At 46.4% G+C, this 17,035-nt stretch overlaps 1 protein-coding gene across 1 annotated transcript in view; it reads right to left on the reverse strand.

Annotated features, from left to right (window-relative positions):
- The window catches only part of zdhhc5a (zinc finger DHHC-type palmitoyltransferase 5a), a 41,342-nt gene extending 24,307 nt beyond the window's left edge, over positions 1-17,035 (reverse strand). Inside the window, 2 exon segments of the mRNA XM_036954373.1 lie at positions 2,126-5,008; positions 16,599-17,035. Coding sequence (XP_036810268.1) covers positions 2,126-2,280 — 155 coding nt within the window. The 5' untranslated portion in view covers positions 2,281-5,008; positions 16,599-17,035.

Consider the following 17,035-nt stretch of genomic DNA (forward strand, 5'->3'; position numbering starts at 1 on the left):
AGTAGAGAGAGAGCTGAGGAGCATGTTGAGTAGAGAGAGAAAAAGAGAGAGAATTGAGGAGCATGTTGAGTAGAGAGAGCTGAGGAGCATGTTGAGTAGGGAGAGAGCTGAGGAGCATTTTGAGTAGAGAGAGAGCTGAGGAGCATGTTGAGTAGGGAGAGAGGGCTGAGGAGCATGTTGAATAGGGAGAGAGCTGAGGAGCATGTTGGGTAGAGAGAGAGAAAGAGAGCTGAGGAGCATGTTGAGTAGGGAGAGAGTTGAAGAGCATGTTGAGTAGAGAGAGAAAAAGCTGAGGAGCATGTTGAGTAGAGAGAGAGCTGAGGAGCATGTTGAGTAGAGAGAGAGCTGAGGAGCATGTTGAGTAGGGAAAGAGCTGAAGAGCATGTTGAGTAGAGAGAGAGAAAGCTGAGGAGCATGTTGAGTAGAGAGAGAGCTGAGGAGCATGTTGAGTAGGGAGAGAGAGAGAGAGCTGAGGAGCATGTTGAGTAGGGAGAGAGAGAGAGAGCTGAGGAGCATGTTGAGTAGAGAGAGCTGAGGAACATGTTGAGTAGAGAGGGCTGAGGAACATGTTGAGTAGGGAGAGAGCTGAGGAGCATGTTGAGTAGGGAGAGAGCTGAGGAGCATGTTGAGTAGGGAGAGAGCTGAGGAGCATGTTGAGTAGGGAGAGAGCTGAGGAGCATGTTGAGTAGAGAGAGAGCTGAGGAGCATGTTGAGTAGAGAGAGAGAAAGAGAGAGAGCTGAGGAGCATGTTGAGTAGGGAAAGAGCTGAAGAGCATGTTGAGTAGAGAGAGAGAAAGCTGAGGAGCATGTTGAGTAGAGAGAGAGCTGAGGAGCATGTTGAGTAGGGAGAGAGAGAGAGAGCTGAGGAGCATGTTGAATAGAGAGAGAGAAAGAGAGAGCTGAGGAACATTTTGAGTAGAGAGAGCTGAGGAGCATGTTGAGTAGGGAGAGAGCTGAGGAGCATGTTGAGTAGAGAGAGCTGAGGAGCATGTTGAGTAGAGAGAGAAAAAGAGAGAGCTGAGGAGCATGTTGAGTAGAGAGAGCTGAGGAACATGTTGAGTAGAGAGGGCTGAGGAACATGTTGAGTAGGGAGAGAGCTGAGGAGCATGTTGAGTAGGGAGAGAGCTGAGGAGCATGTTGAGTAGGGAGAGAGCTGAGGAGCATATTGAGTAGGGAGAGAGCTGAGGAGCATATTGAGTAGGGAGAGGGCTGAGGTGCATGTTGGGTAGAGAGAGCGAGAGAGAGCTGAGGAGCATGTTGAGTAGAGAGAGAGAAAGAGAGAGTTGAGGAGCATGTTGAGTTGAGAGAGCTGAGGAGCATGTTGAGTAGGGAGAGAGCTGAGGAGCATGTTGAGTGGAGAGAGAGAGCTGAGGAACATGTTGAGTAGAGAGAGAGAAAGCTGAGGAGCATTTTGAGTAGAGAGAGAGCTGTGGAGCATGTTGAGTAGAGAGAGAGCTGAAGAGCATGTTGAGTAGAGAGCTGAGGAGCATGTTGAGTAGAGAGAGAGCTGAGGAGCATGTTGAGTAGAGAGAGAGAGAGAGCTGAGGAGCATGTTGAGTAGAGAGAGCGAGAGCTGAGGAGCATGTTGAGTAGAGAGAGAGAGAGCTGAGGAGAATGTTGAGTAGAGAGAGAGCTGAGGAGCATGTTGAGTAGAGAGAGAGAGCTGAGGAGCATGTTGAGTAGAGAGAGAGAGAGCTGAGGAGCATGTTGAATAGAGAGAGAGCTGAGGAGCATGTTGAGTAGAGAGAGGAGTGTGTGTGAGTGTCAGGAGTATGTGTGTCTTTACGTCTGACGTTGCTCTGCTCTGTCCCATTGCCAGGGGTTAACTGACTGTGCACTACTCCATAACTGTCACACTACAGGCAGGCGGTTGGTAGGGGACTGCTGTGTCCGAATTGATGTGCATGTGAGTGTGTCTTTCTTGAAAGGCAGAGAACTCACCAAGTGAGGGTGTGTGTGTGGTGATAAGTGTTTATGTAAAGGTGTTTGAGGAGACGGTCTTGTGTGTGTGTGTGACTTGTGTAGGACGTGTTCACGCCATGCGTTTGAGCATCTGTGTATGACGTGTGTATATGACGTGTGTGCGTGTGTCCTGGAGGGGGGGGAGCGGTATGGTCGTACTCACGTGAAGCAGAAGAAGAGTGTGGTGGATCCCACCAGGAAGGCCGTCGCCGCCGACACGGGCACGTAGCGGGACGGGCGAAGTGGCCGGGATGGGGAGGCGGTATGGGGGGGCGAGGGGAGGCCACCTGCACCCCCACTCTTACTGCTGCCCGGCATCACACAGGGGGAGAGGGGAGGGGGGCTATAATGCCTTTGATTACTCAGGGGGGGGGGGGGGGGGGGACGGTGGAATTACCCCACCCAGGGAGGGTGGGGATGAGGGGGTAGGGAGGATTTGTTCGGGGTGTGTGGATGGAGGGATTATAGATAAAGAGGGAGGGAGAGATTAAGAGAAAGAGCACAGAGAGAGAGAGAGAGAGAGAGAGAGAGGGAGAGAGGGAGAGACAGAGGGATTGAAGTGGTTAGAGAGGGAGGTAGAGGAGTCCCCTTCTCAATCGGACCATGACGAGAGAAGACCAGCGTTTCTGCATGTTCACCAGGAAAGAGGGGGAGTGAAAAGAAAGAAGGGGTAGATTGGCCCCTCCCTAAACCGCGTGTTCAATAAAACAACTCTGTCCCTTTGCTTGAAGTTGTTTGACGTCTATTCAACTTGACCGTTGGCCTCGTCTAAGGAGGTGGTAAGATAAGACAGAGGCTATTTGAAAGGAGAGGGTAAGACAGAGATAGAGGGGGGGGTATTTGATTGAGATGCACTCTGCCAGCCGCTAGAGGCTTAAAGAGCCTCCGCGATAAGGCCTTTGTTGTGCTGTCCTCCGGACAACACACAGGTCAACATAAAGGTCAACATGAAAGGTAAACAGAGCCACTACTTAAAGACGTGCTCTTGTAAGATTGAGGCGTTGCCGCTCTATGCGTGAACTACTGACTTATATAGGGGGGGGGCGACGACAACAACTTCTGCTCAATCGTGTGTCAATCTCAAGGCTGAAACTTTTGAATTGCTTGGTTTTTCCTTTCGTCTTTAAACTGGTTCCTTACAGTGGATTTGGGTCAACGCCTTGACATTTTAAAGGGGAATTTCAAGAAATGTGCGCGTGCGTGCGAGAGGTAAATAACTTCATTGAAGGCTTAGTGATTTTACGACACAAAGATAAAATAGTGCAACAAATAGAAAAGAAGAAAAAGCTGTGATATGGCTTGATTGTTTGGGTGTGGAGTATAAAAACCTTGGACGCTCCCTTTTCAAATGAAAACAAGTAGGACGTCCTAGTAAAACGTGATGCGTATGGTTTGGTGAAAGCGGTTTTAACTTACATTTCTTCTTAATTCATTACAATCCTACTCTCAGCTAGTCGCCTAGACTCCGAAACGGTTTCAAAAACACTCAACTCGACTTTCGGGCGTCAAAATGTCAGTTAGGTACAGGGGGATGAGGCAGATCGCCTTGGTTGACCTGCTATACATTCCCTGTTCAATGAAAGCCCGCAGCAATAACTTAACATTTCAAAGAGCTCTGGTCCAGTTCAATGACATTGACCCAATAACCTTCTCCCCTTCCAGACTAAGATGACAGGTTGTTTTGGTCTGTAGCTTGGACGGTCTGTCGACTGTTCAGTCTGTACACTACTCGGTCCGCGATGCAGATTCGACTTGAGTACGGATTTGGTTCTGAAACAGACGTTTTTAAAAGGGTTTGAAGCGATTGAGGAGGTAGAGACTGACTGCAAGGTTTTTGATTTGTCGCAGGGAAAAAGACATAAAAAGATCGCAACTTAATCGTTTCTTTTCTGCCTCGATCGAAAGGTAGGCTATCACTGGAGCTGGTCTAGTGTGTAAACAGGTAGTTGATATGCATAATGAGGGAGAGAGAACAACCAAGGGAGAGAGAAAGGCAGAGCAAAATGGCCTTTGATTGTGGCCAAGTGGGATTCTTGTCTCTGGTTATTTTGCTCCCTGGTCGGCTCAATCGTCATATGAGATAGGAAAAACAAAACATCAAAAACGAGAGCAAAAAAAAATCAGCGAAGACGAATATCGAGAAGTCAGCTAGTTTCCTTACTAATTAAATGGCTGTCCCTTCAGTCCACACAGCGTCTTAAAAAACGCCCATGTGCGCGTAGACGGACTCTCAGACTTTGTTCTTCCTGGTCGGGGCATCCCTGAGCCAATGGGAGACAAGCAGGAAGTCTCAGCGGTCGATCCCACATATCCAAAACACCCTTAAAAGGTCCTCCTGAAAAAATGGTTGAAAAAAAAAAGGATAAAAAAAAAAAAAAAAATAGCAATGTAAAGTTGAACCCAGAGAGGAAGGATGAGGGCCTGAAGATTAGAAGCTGTATTCCCTAGTGGGGGGGGGGGCTGATGAGCTCCTCCCCAGTGTCTGTAGACTCAAGGCCCAGCTGTGTTAGCTAGCCAAGGAGAGAAAGATGAGGCGGGCTTGTTAGTTTCATAAGCCTCTGTCTCACTGAGCGAGGCAGCCAGCCAGCCATTCCCCCAGGGCCATTCCTCTACTTCCGTCCCCCAGCGGAGTGCAACGAGAGGGGGGGGGGAACCCTCCCACCACGACCCCTGAGAACCAACTGAGTCTCGGAGTGCGAGTCTGAGTGACTGTGAGACGTTTATGTGACTCTCTAGGGCTACTTCTAGAGGAGTGTGTGTGATTATGTGTGTGTCTGTGTTAGTCTCTGTCTAGCCGTCTCTGTTCGTGTCCGTCTCTACGTCTGTGTGAGTGTCTGTGCGAGTGTGTGTGGGTGTGTGTGTGAAGGGGGAGGGTGGCAGTTAGGAGAGCAGTGTGATAATCTGTAATAAAGAGAACTTAAATCCAACAGGTTTTCCAACGGGCACTGTCGCTCTCTCCACCCCTGCTGTGGTGTCACTTGTGATCTTCCTCTCTTTAGCCAGATGTGTGTGGCAGGGCCTCTAGATGTCTGCTGGGATACAGCTCCTAGAAGGAGGGAGGAGGGGAGAGAACGAGGGAGGGTAGAGAGAGACAGATGGGATAGAGGGAAAGGAAAAGGGGAGGGTGGGAATAGGAGGGGGAGGAAAAGTGTGGGAGAGAGATACGTGTTTAGCTCCATCGTGAACCACGGACAATTCTATGGACGGGGCTTCATCGTAAAACAAAACAGCATTCAATGTCGAGCACCAACTAGTCCCACAGGAATGCTTCGGTTGTTCACCTAGCTTCTGCTGTGTAAGTTATCTGCTGCTGTCACTGCGCGCGCGCACGAGTGAGTCCGTCAACCTCGAGTGTGTCTGTGGGCAATATATTTATTATTTCTTTCTCTCGGGCCAGCAATCATTCTGGTTCCTAAAAACTCATCCATAAAAACAAGGTGTGTGATTGGGTCTGGCAGATATTCCGTTAGCCCTCCAGGGACTCATCTGAAAGAGTGTGAGAACAAAAATAGATAGATAAAAAAAATAAAATGCACTGTCCCACGTCTCGAAACAGCGTTTGACAAGGTGTTGAGAGGTGACGGTTTTCATGTTCCGCCAACTCAATGGGAGTTGAGCCCTTATAACCAGGGCGCCCTGCGTGCCATCCAGACACAACCCACGTTAGAGAGGGCGTGAACCGTGAACGTACGAGTGAGACTGAGTGAATGTGAGTGACTGATTCTGGGCCCGCGAAGGACGCCACGGTTGGAAGGAAATGAGAGCGCGCTCTTCGAGACAGAGGGTACAACCTGAACTTGCACAATAACAACGCTCATTTTGCCGTTTCTCCAGAAGTCCCTACCCTCCTCTGTTGAAATACGTTCTCCAGAACCCCTTGTACACCACATTAGATGAGAAGACGGGGATAAGACACAGCACCTGAGATCAAGCGCCATTCAGACTCATGAATTTCACTGAACCACCACAGAGTCCTAAGTCCTTATTGACTCGTGGGTGGGGGGGTGCATTTATACTGGCTTAGCATCCCCCCCAATCTCAAAGTGCTTTAAACTGTTTTGGGTTGAATCGTCCGTTCCTCAAATCAATAAGGTGCTCCCTATCTCCCCTTCGACAGTTGAAGTAGTCAACTCAACACCGGTCACTTTGTGACATCCTTCCCGGGGGGGGGGGTCGTATTCATTAGGCGCCAGACAGAAGAAAACATACAAAGAGGGAGGGAAGGACTAACTCAACTAGTCCAATAAAAACATTTCCATTGCGCAACTCTTTTCTCCTCTTACACCGGATAGGTCTGTAATTAGGGTGATGCACTTCTAAAACAGGCTGACTAATAGGGGACATGCTTATAGATATCAGGCTCGGCTATGCAGAGACAGGAAGTGACGGTGACAGTCAGACTGATGACCTGAATCATTCAAACACTATATACACATAATGTAACATGACCGCCCAGGTTCTTCTAAGTGTACGTCCCAAACGGCACCTCCGTTTCCTTTATAGCGCACTACCTTTCACCTGGGCCCCATCATTTTTATTTTAACTATAGGGCCCTGGTCAAAGGTAGTGTACTGTAAAGGAACTAGGGTGTAGTTTGGGACACAGCCCAAGTAAGGCTATTCCTGAGCCAGAACGGCGATACGAGCCCTATCTCCTGTTTCTGTAGTGGGAGGCAGCTTGGGGTGTAAAGTACACCCCCTAGACAGGACGCTAGTCTGTCGCAAGGCCTCACCCCCGATCCGCCTCCTTGGATAGTAAAGCCTAACTGTTAATTCTGGATTATGACAATCTATTACTGATACCTCTCCTTCCGGAATCTCCATCTTAAGGAGGAGGGAAAGACAGGATAGTGACAATAATTCTGTATTTATTTATTTTTTAAATCGCTAGTATGTCTGTAACATATACTCTTCTCCTCTGCTTTGTGCTAAATTCCAATCGAATTTGTAAAACATATAGACCTCGGCTCTGCTTTGGGGCTACGTCCCAATCAAACTCATTAACCTCCTTAGTATCCTCATCTCCTTTCCTTCATCATCATATAGGCAGACCAGGAGTTATCCGACTAGACCAAGGAAAAACCACGGTGCTAGCTAGTTATAGGCATATAAATAAGGCCCAGAGTTTTCCCTAGTCAGTTCACATGGTCGGGAACACCTCTGGCCTTACTGGTAAGAGAGAGAGAAGACTGGCTTGTATCACTCGGACCAATGGTTATCGGAGTGAAACCGGTGCTATCCTAGGAGTATTGGGAACACAGCATGGATACTGATAAAGGCTGTGTTCCAGATGGCATCCTGCTCCCTAGAAAGTCCACTACCCTACGGGCCCTGGTCAAAAGTAGCGCACTACATAGGGAGCCATTTGGGACACAAAATAGGTGGTTAGCCTGTAGCAGTAGCATCTTGCCAGGAAAAAAGGCTGTCTCTGCCTACACTGTCATAGTACTGAGATCTAGGGAAAGATTACACATAGCGGGCAAGATGGGCGCACACACACACACACACACACACACACACACACACACACACACACACACACACACACACACAGAGAGAGAGAGTGAATGTAACATGAGTGTGGATGATTGCCTAATCAGTGGAGTAGGTCTTACTGCCGTGGGGAGAAACCGGAGCACAGACACACAATATGATTCATTGCAGTGCTACGCCCTGCCCGCATTCACCTCATTTTTGGGGTTGTCGCGGAGAACCTGTCATGTGTGACCAACAATAAGCATTCTTCCCCTCTACAGCGTAAAAGGTATGTAATCATCTGACGAGGACTAGTGGGTACCAGGTGCTGAGAAATGACTAGATACTCTAACGTGACAACAGATGGACTGGGATTATTATATATACAGAACCAGTCAAAAGTTTGGACTCTCCTACTCATTCCAGGGCTTTTCTTTATTTGTACTATTTTCTACATAGTAGAATAATAGTGAAGACATCAAAACTATGAACTAACACACAGGGAATCACGTAGCAACCAAATATATTTTAAATTCTTCAAAGTAGCCACCCTTTGCCTTGATGACAGCTTTGCACACTCTTGGCATTCTCTCAACCAGATACATGAGGTAGTCAACTGGAATGCATTTCAATGAACAGGTGAGCCTTGTTAAAAAAGTTAATTTGTGGAATTTCTTTCCTTCTTAATGTGTTTCAGCCAATCAGTTGTGTTGTGACAAGGTAGAGGCTGGTAACTAATGAACTTATCCTCTGCAACAGCTCAAATAAGGAAAGAGAAACGACAGTCCATCACTACTTTAAGACATGAAGGTCAGTCACTCTGGAAAATATCAAGAACTTTGAAAGTTTCTTCAAGTGCAGTCGCAAAAACAATCAAGTGCTGTGATGAAACTGCCTCTCATGAGGACCGCCACAGGAATGGAAGACCCAGAGTTACCTCTGCTGCAGAGGATAAGTTCATTAGAGTTACCAGCCTCAAAAATTGCAGCCCAAATAAATGCTTCACAGAGTTCAAGTAACAGCCCCATCTTAACGTCAACTGTTCAGAGGAGACTGCGTGAATCAGGCCTTCATGGTCGAATTGCTGCAAAGAAACCACTACTAAAGGACACCAATGAGAAGAGAGACTTGGACTTGGGCCAAGAAACACGAGCAATGGACCAGTGGAAACCTGTCCTTTGGTCTGATGAGTCCAAATATGATATTTGGTTCCAACTGCCGTGTCATTGTGAGACGCAGAGTAGGTGAACGGGTGATCTCTGCATGTGTGGTTCCCACCGTGAAGCATGGAGGAAGTGGTGTGATGGTGCTTTGCTGGGGACACTGTCAGTGATTTATTTAGAATTCAAGGCACACTTAACCAGCATGGCTACAACAGTGTTATGCAGCGATATGCCGTCCCATCTGGTTTGCACTTAGTGGGTCTATCATTTCTTTTTCAACAGGACAATGACCCAAAACACACCTCCAGGCTGTGTAAGGGCTATTTGACCAAGGAGAGTGATGGAGTGCTGCATCAGATGACCTGGGCTCCACAATGAACCGACTTCAACCCAATTGAGATGGTTTGGGATGAGTTGAACTGCAGAGCAAAGGAAAAGCAGCCAACAAATGCTCAGCATATGTGGGAACTCCTTCAAGACTGTTGGAAAAGTATTCCTCATGAAGCTGGTTGAGAGAATGCCAAGAGTGTGCAAAGCTGTCATCAATGCAAAGGGTGGCCACAGAAGAATTTATAACATATTTTGATTTGCGAAACACTTTTTTTGGTTACTACATGATTCCATGTGTGTTATTTCAGTGTGACGTCTTCACTATTATTCAACAATGTAGAAAAGTCAAAATAAAGAAAAACTCTTAAATGAGGTGTGTCCAAACTTGACTGGTACTTATATATATAATATATACACACACACACATACATACACTCAGCAAAAAAAGAAATGTCCTCTCACTGTCAACTGCGTTTATTTTCAGCAAACTTATCATGTGTAAATATTTGTATGAACATAAGATTCAACAACTGAGAAGTAAACTGAACAAGTTCCACTGACATGTGACTAACAGAAATTGAATAATGTGTTCCTGAACAAAAGGGGGGATCAACATCAAAAGTAACAGTCAGTATCTGGTGTGGCCACCAGATGCATTAAGTACTGCAGTGCATCTCCTCCTCATGGACAGCACCAGATTTGCCAGTTCTTGCTGTGAGATGTACCCCACTCTTCCACCAAGGCACCTGCAAGTTCCCTCACATTTCTGGGGGAAATGGCCCTAACCCTCACCCCCGATCCAACAGGTCCCAGACGTGCTCCATAGGATTGAGATCCGGGCTCTTCGCTGGCCATGGCAGAACACTGGCATTCCTGTCTTGAAATCATGCACAGAACGAGCAGTATGGCTGGTGGCATTGTCATGCTGGAGGGTCATGTCAGGATGAGCCTGCAGGAAGTGTACCACATGAGGGAGGAGGATATCTTCCCTGTAACGCACAGCATTGAGATTGCCTGCAATGACAACAAGCTCAGTCCGATGATGCTGTGACACACTGCCCCAGACCATGACGGACCCTCCACCTCCAAATCGATCCCGCTCCAGAGTACAGGCCTCGGTGTAACGCTCATTCCTTCGACGATAAACGCAAATCCGACCATCCCCCCTGGTGAGACAAAACCGCAACTCGTCAGTGAAGACCACTTTTTGCCAGTCCTGTCTGGTCCAGCAACGGTGGGTTTGTGCCCATAGGCGACATTGTTGCCAGTGATGTCTGGTGAGGACCTGCCTTACAACAGGCCTACAAGCCCTCAGTCCAGCCTCTCTCATTCTATTGCGGACAGTCTGAGCACTGATGGAGGGATTGTGTGTTCCTGGTGTATCTCGGGTAGTTGTTGTTCCCATCCTGTACCTGTCCCGCTGGTGTGCTGTTCAGATGTACCGATCCTGTGCAGGTGTTGTTACACGTGATCTGCCACTGGGAGGACAATCAGCTGTCTGTCCTGTCTCCCTGTAGCACTGTCTTAGGCGTCTCACAGTACGGATGTTACAATTTATTGCCCTGGCCACATCTGCAGTCCTCACGCCTCCTTGCAGCATGCCTAAGGCACGTTCACGCAGATGAGCAGGGTCCCTGAGCATCTTTCTTTTGGTGTTTTTCAGTCAGTAGAAAGGCCTCTTTCGTGTCCTAAGATTTCATCACTGTGACTTAAGAGGTTAATTGCCTACCGTCTGTAAGCTGTTAGTGTCTTAACTAACATTCCACAGGTGCATGTTCATTAAATGTTTATGGTTCATTGAACAAGCATGGGAAACAGTGTTTAAACCCTTTTCAATGAAGATCTGGGAAGTTATTTTAACTATCTTTGAAAGACAGGGTCCTGAAAAAGGGACGTTTATTTTTTTCTGAGTTTATACACACACAATGAGATGAGAACAGTCACACACACAATGAGATGAGATTGGAGATGTTGGTTAGTGTTGCCCTGCCCTACGCAAAACACTCACAAAATGTGAGTTTGCTATTCACAAGAAGCATTGCCTGATGTGAACCATGCCTCGAACAAAAGCGATCTCAGAAGACCTAAGGTTAAGAAATGTTGACTTGCTGGAAAGGGTTACAAAAGTATCTCTAAAAGCCTTGATGTTCATCAGTCCATGGTAAGACAAACTGTCTATGAATGGAGAAAGTTCAGCGCTGTTGCTACTCTCCCTAGGAGTGGCCGTCCTGCAAAGATGACTGCAAGAGCACAGCGCAGAATGCTCAATGAGGTTAAGAAGAATCCTAGTGTCAGCTAAAGACTTACAGACCTCTCTGGAACATGTTAACATCTCTGTTGACGAGTCTACAATACGTAAAACTCTAAACAAGAATGGTGTTCATGGGAGGACAACACGGAAGAAACCACTGCTGTCCATTAAAAACATTGCTGCACGTCTGAAGTTCGCAAAAGGAAGGAACACAACACTATGTGTGGAGAAAAAAATGGCACAGCACAGCACACCAACATCAAAACCTCATCCCAAAAGTATGGGAGCATCTTGGTTTGGGTCTGCTTTGCTGCCTCAGGGCCTGGACAGCTTGATCTCGTCGACGGAAAAATGGATTCCCAAGTTTATCAAGACTTTTTGCAGGAGAATGTAGGCTGTCCGCCAATTGAAGCTCAACAGAAGTTGGGTGATGCAACAGGACAACGACCCACAAAATAGTATATCAACAACAGAATGGCTTCAATAGAAGAAAATATGCCTTCTGGAGTGGCCCAGTCAGAGTCCTGACCTGAACCCGATTGAGATGCAGTGGCATGACCTTAAGAGAGCTTTCCACACCAGACATCACAAGAATATTGCTGAACTGAAACAGTTTTGTAAAGAGGAATGGTCCAAAATTCCTCCAGACCGTTGTGCAGTACTGATCCGCAACAACAGAAAACGTTTGGCTGAGGTTATTGCTTCCAAAGGAGGGCCAACGAGTTATTAAATCCAAGGGTTCACATACTTTCCCACCCTGCACTGTGAATATTTACACAGTGTGTTCAATAAAGACATGAAAACTTAATTGTGTGGGTGTTATTAGTATAAACAGACTGTGCTTGTCTACCGTTGTGACCTAGGATGAAAATCAGATCAAATTGTATGACCAATTTAAGCAGAAATCCAGGTAATTCCAAAGGGTTCACATACTTTCTTGCCACTGTATATTTGTAGTCTGGATCTACTACAAAACTTACATTGCGAAAGTAATGTAATAGAACCTTGGCGTACACCTATCGATCTTCACTTATGCTTTTCTACCGTAATCGTGTTAAACCTGTCATCAAACTTCAAGGAATCATGGATGCATTTTACACGTATTCTCCTAAACGGGCCTGTGTTCAAGTCTCGAGTGTCTCTCTCTCTCTCTGGTGTCCACTGTCCAAGAGAAGTCTTGACTTCTGGACCATTGACCTAGCTGTGGAGGACCTCCCACTGACTCAACCAACAAACTAGCTGCTTCATCTGGAATTTTTTCTCAATTCATCTTTCCTCACCTTTCTCAAATCACATTGGAGGGGAGAAGGTCCAAGGTACCTCCCCTCAGGCCTTCTCCGCCAATGCGTTTTGAGGAGGCGAGGAGATGCTTTGAAGACTGACACAGACGATACCTGAGAGGGAGAGACCGAAACAGAGAGCTAGCCTGACACAGTCAGATTCCACGAGGATTAGCTCATGATCAACATCACTTCCTCTTCTTTTCAGGTGGCTGCTGGGTAAAACAAGCTGATGCCTTCCTTGTAGGGCGTGCTCACCTACATCATCACACTCAGCGGGGAACAATGTAATAGGACGCAACAGTGTAAATGTGTATGTGTGTGCACAACAGCTGTGCGTCTGTCTCTAGGCTACATGCCCTCATTGCTCAGAGGCTTTGAACTCCCCATCTCTCGGTCTCTACGTTTTCAGCCATCATTCTTTGGGAAATGTGTACGTGTGTGCACAACAGCTGTGCGTCTGTCTCTAGGCTACATGCCCTCATTGCTCAGGGACATTGAACTCCCTATCTCTCTGTCTCTACATGTTCAGCCATCATTCCAATTCCACGGGGAATAATGAAGTACATTCATTAATTCGTTCAGAAAACACCCCTTGACTGTCACACTACATCTGGTGCTTGAAACAATATACACAACTGACAAACCAAAGTCGTTACAGCTCCTTCTTGCAATAAAATATACTTATGATCTGAGTAGGGCTGTGACACGATGGAATTTTGGATGATGGTATTTGGCCAGCCAAATGACCACAGCCTCCATATTAACCGTTACAATAGCAAATAACAATACAATTCAAACGCATATTATTTTTGACGCACATCTTCCCCTCTCCTCCTTACTGCATGCGCTGTCATAGGTTATATTTCTGTGTGTTGCTGCGCCTTTCTACACGTCCTCATTTGCTTGGAGCAACAAAGCTTCATCACCTTGTTAAGAGTCCACGTTACCGCACAAAAAGGCACGAATACCCGGCCATCTCGTCTTGTCATCTGTTCGCAAAATATAAAAAAAATATATTTACTTTTTTCAAACGTAATTTTTTTACGCTGAGACCACCCTGCATCTATGACACCACACTCAGAAAGGTTTTCGTTCCCTTATCACTTCTTAGGTGTGAGTGAGATATCCCCACCCTGACCAAAATAACTTGGCTTCAATTGGTTTCCATGGAGACGTCTGACCAAAGCTGCCCCGGATGCTGTGGAAAGGGGGCCTTGAGACAAAAGTGAACCGATGACAAACAAAACACTGAGGTTAGGTGGAAAGAATGAGTGTATACTGTGGGATACAATACACACAGACCCAATAAACAAGGCAGTTGAGTCCACTCATGAACACAATGACTGTTTCCTCCTTCCCTCATCGGCCGCAGAAGCGCCCGGCCGGCCACGACTGTTGGCACAGGCTCGCTCCTCTCTTTACTAGCTAGGTTTCCATCCAATTGGCAACAGATTTCCATGAGAATATAGAAAATCGGCATAAGAACAATATGCGCATTTCCCCACCAACCGTAGTGCACATAAAAATAACTTTTGCGGTTAAATTCCCATGTACCGAATAAAAAGTACAAGTTAAATGGGTTTCCAATCATATTTCCAACTTCACTGGTGGTTTTGTGACAAAAGAAATTGCGCTATATAGCCAATGTCCAATGTCTCCTCTGGTCTTGATACATGCGCTCCAGCCAATAGCTAGCAGATACAGTGCCGGTATAGTACAGCCTACACGATGAGGTTATTATAGACAAAATAGCGGATTATTTATATTTGTCCAACCGCAGTCAAGCATCAATTATGTCAGCAGAATAAGACAGCAAAAAAATAAAAATATGTTTGTTTGGAAAGGAGCACCAAGCTCATCACGTGCGCCACCCTGTAAAGTTCACCATTTATTTAATCTGTAACCTAATAAACGGCATTCTTCCCAGAGTCCCATTGGGAGGATCTTACAAAATATCACCACGTGGCTCCAAGTTAACTTCCGATATGATGGTTATTATATCAGTATTTCTGCAAACAGGCATTGCCACCGCCATTTCTTACACAACTCATTTTACAGACACAAAAAGATCCCACCTCGCCTTGCGTATTTTGTTTTTTGTCGACAAGTTTTACTGACAAATTTGGCTGTTCCCGTCAGGCCTGTGGAGACATGTTTCATCCAACATGGACTTTACCTTACATAAAAAGGTTGTACGGAAACCTGGTTACCGTAATACATTAAACACCACCACTAACAACTTCTCCTGGACCAGTGGGGGGCAGCTGAGGAGAAGTGCATACATTTGCATTCAAATGGACTGTGTGCGTATCGATGGGGTGGCAGATCGATGGGGTGGCAGAGGTCTGCAGCCCAGAGTGAGTCGTCACTCCACGGAGCCTGGAATCCGCTGCCAGCGGCACACGAGTACCACTGTTCTCTCCCTGAGTGTATCATTCAGTCCCCATTCATCAGAATGGAGGTGAGGATCGGATGTGTCCCAATACTCTTGAATAGCTTCAGCTCCTCATCTCCTTCTGTTTGATACATGATGAGTAGAGCTGTAGGTTAGTTACTAGCTTCTATGGCGATACAGTGAAAAACACCCACCCATTCCTACAATTACTCTTCTTCACATTTTATTTTAAACCCAAACCCAATTCTAACCTTATGCCTAACCCTGACCTTAAATTAAGACCAAAAATCACATTTGTGGCTGTGGAATCTGACTTAGTGGTTACAGAAGCTAGTTGAAACCCAACACTCTTGAATAGCTTCCTCTCCTCGTCTCCTTTTGTTTGATACATGCACCTTCTATACTCCCTCTCTGAATGATCTTTCCTTCCCTTACAGGGAGGATCTTACTGTGACCTCACGGCTCATTTGCATCTTATCCACCCTTCATGCTGCAAGCTTCCCAAGTTTTCAAAGGTGGACCCTGCCTGCAGAATCACACGTGCATGCCCTGTGCACGTAAAGGAACAAAACACCATCTAAATAGCTGAAGGGGAGATGACAATCATGTGTTCAGTCCTCAACAGGATCCCCTGTCAAGTGTTACCACACAAGCATGTGCTACTAGGGCTGGGCAACACCCCCACGCAGGTTGGTATCTGGTCTGCCACGGGATAGGCCTTAGTGCAGCATGTGATTTGACATTACGAGGTGGACATCAGGCTGCATATGTAGCCAGGGGGACAATAACAGTGAAAGGAGTTAAATCACAAACGCGACTTATTTTGGATTTGGTAAATACTAGCTAGCACACCTCGAAACTGTGTATATGGTTTGACACACACAGGCATTGAGCCTCATGTAATCCCACGAATATATTGGCACACCTGGGGTAACGAAATATTCCATTCATGTAGTCTGAAAAACCATAAAGGCTGACAAATGGTTGGATAATCTAAAATGGGTAGGTATTCTATATACAATTCTACTAAATATGTGATACCGAAGCTTCGTCAACCGATCGAAAAGGTTAGTTTGTGTTCAGTGGGAAAAAAAAGCGATATGATTTTAAACCCTTTCTCATTCTCGTTGACAAACCCATTCCGTCAATTTTTTGGGGTGTGTATCGCTGCGGTTCCACTCTCTCTCTCGTATAGGCCTCAAAACGGATCCCCGAACTCACTCTCATGTCTAGGTTGAGAAAAGACACCTTCAAACCCGGGGTCGACGCAGCGGCACAGCCCGATGTGTACTGACGGCGCGGCCTTTTGCTCGAAGCGAGATGACACCCTAAACCACAACTCGTTTGAGGTCAGAGTAATAAATATTCGTTAGCCTCACATCGAGACTGTATGGACGTTGACTCCGATTCAACAACTTTGCCCCGAAAATAATATAGACATGAACGTTACTGTCTACAGTGTTAGGTGAGAGTCGGTTATGGTAACCTTAGCCAACTTGAATTGACCAACGTTACTAGTCTATGACTAACTAAAGCCCCCTGTTAAAATGTAGCTAGCTTCAGTGGTACGGAATGGAGTGGATATTTTGCTAGCCATTTCTGGTGGCTAACTACTAGCTAGATAGGAAACTGCTAACTTGGTGGCAACACCTGAGCGTTTGAGCTACCTAGCTACAGTAACATTAGCTCATAGGTTCCATTATAACAACAGCATTTTGACAAACCTGGCTAGCCATTTACCTGTAACGTTAGCTATATGGAGTCACACCGGCTCCGTGAGTGAATAAATCCCAAATCGCGTGAATGTCCTCCGTTGATAGATTAGATTGATAACCGTTTTAATCTCCATACGAAGTTTTGGTGCTGGGTCCTCTCAGTGTTAGCAATTTGGCTAGATAGCTACATTGTCCTTCTCCATTACCGCACAGTGTACGCCTAAAAGATAAGTATCTGAAGTTGTTCGTTTTCACTGGTCGAGGCCTTCGGTGCATGTGTTGAGAAAACGGCTAGGCGTTTTTTAATCCAAGACACGAACGATATCGGCAGGTAGATTGTACGGAGGTGCCAGAAGCCGATACATATTTTCAGCACCAACCGAGCGCAGAGGTCCACTGTCCATGAACCTCTCTCCCGAGAAGATATTGAAATCCCGCCCCCTTCCTTGCTATTGGAAAGTG

The sequence above is a fragment of the Oncorhynchus mykiss genome, chromosome 19 (genome assembly GCF_013265735.2).
Source record: "Oncorhynchus mykiss isolate Arlee chromosome 19, USDA_OmykA_1.1, whole genome shotgun sequence".
Taxonomy (NCBI): Eukaryota; Metazoa; Chordata; class Actinopteri; order Salmoniformes; family Salmonidae; genus Oncorhynchus; species Oncorhynchus mykiss.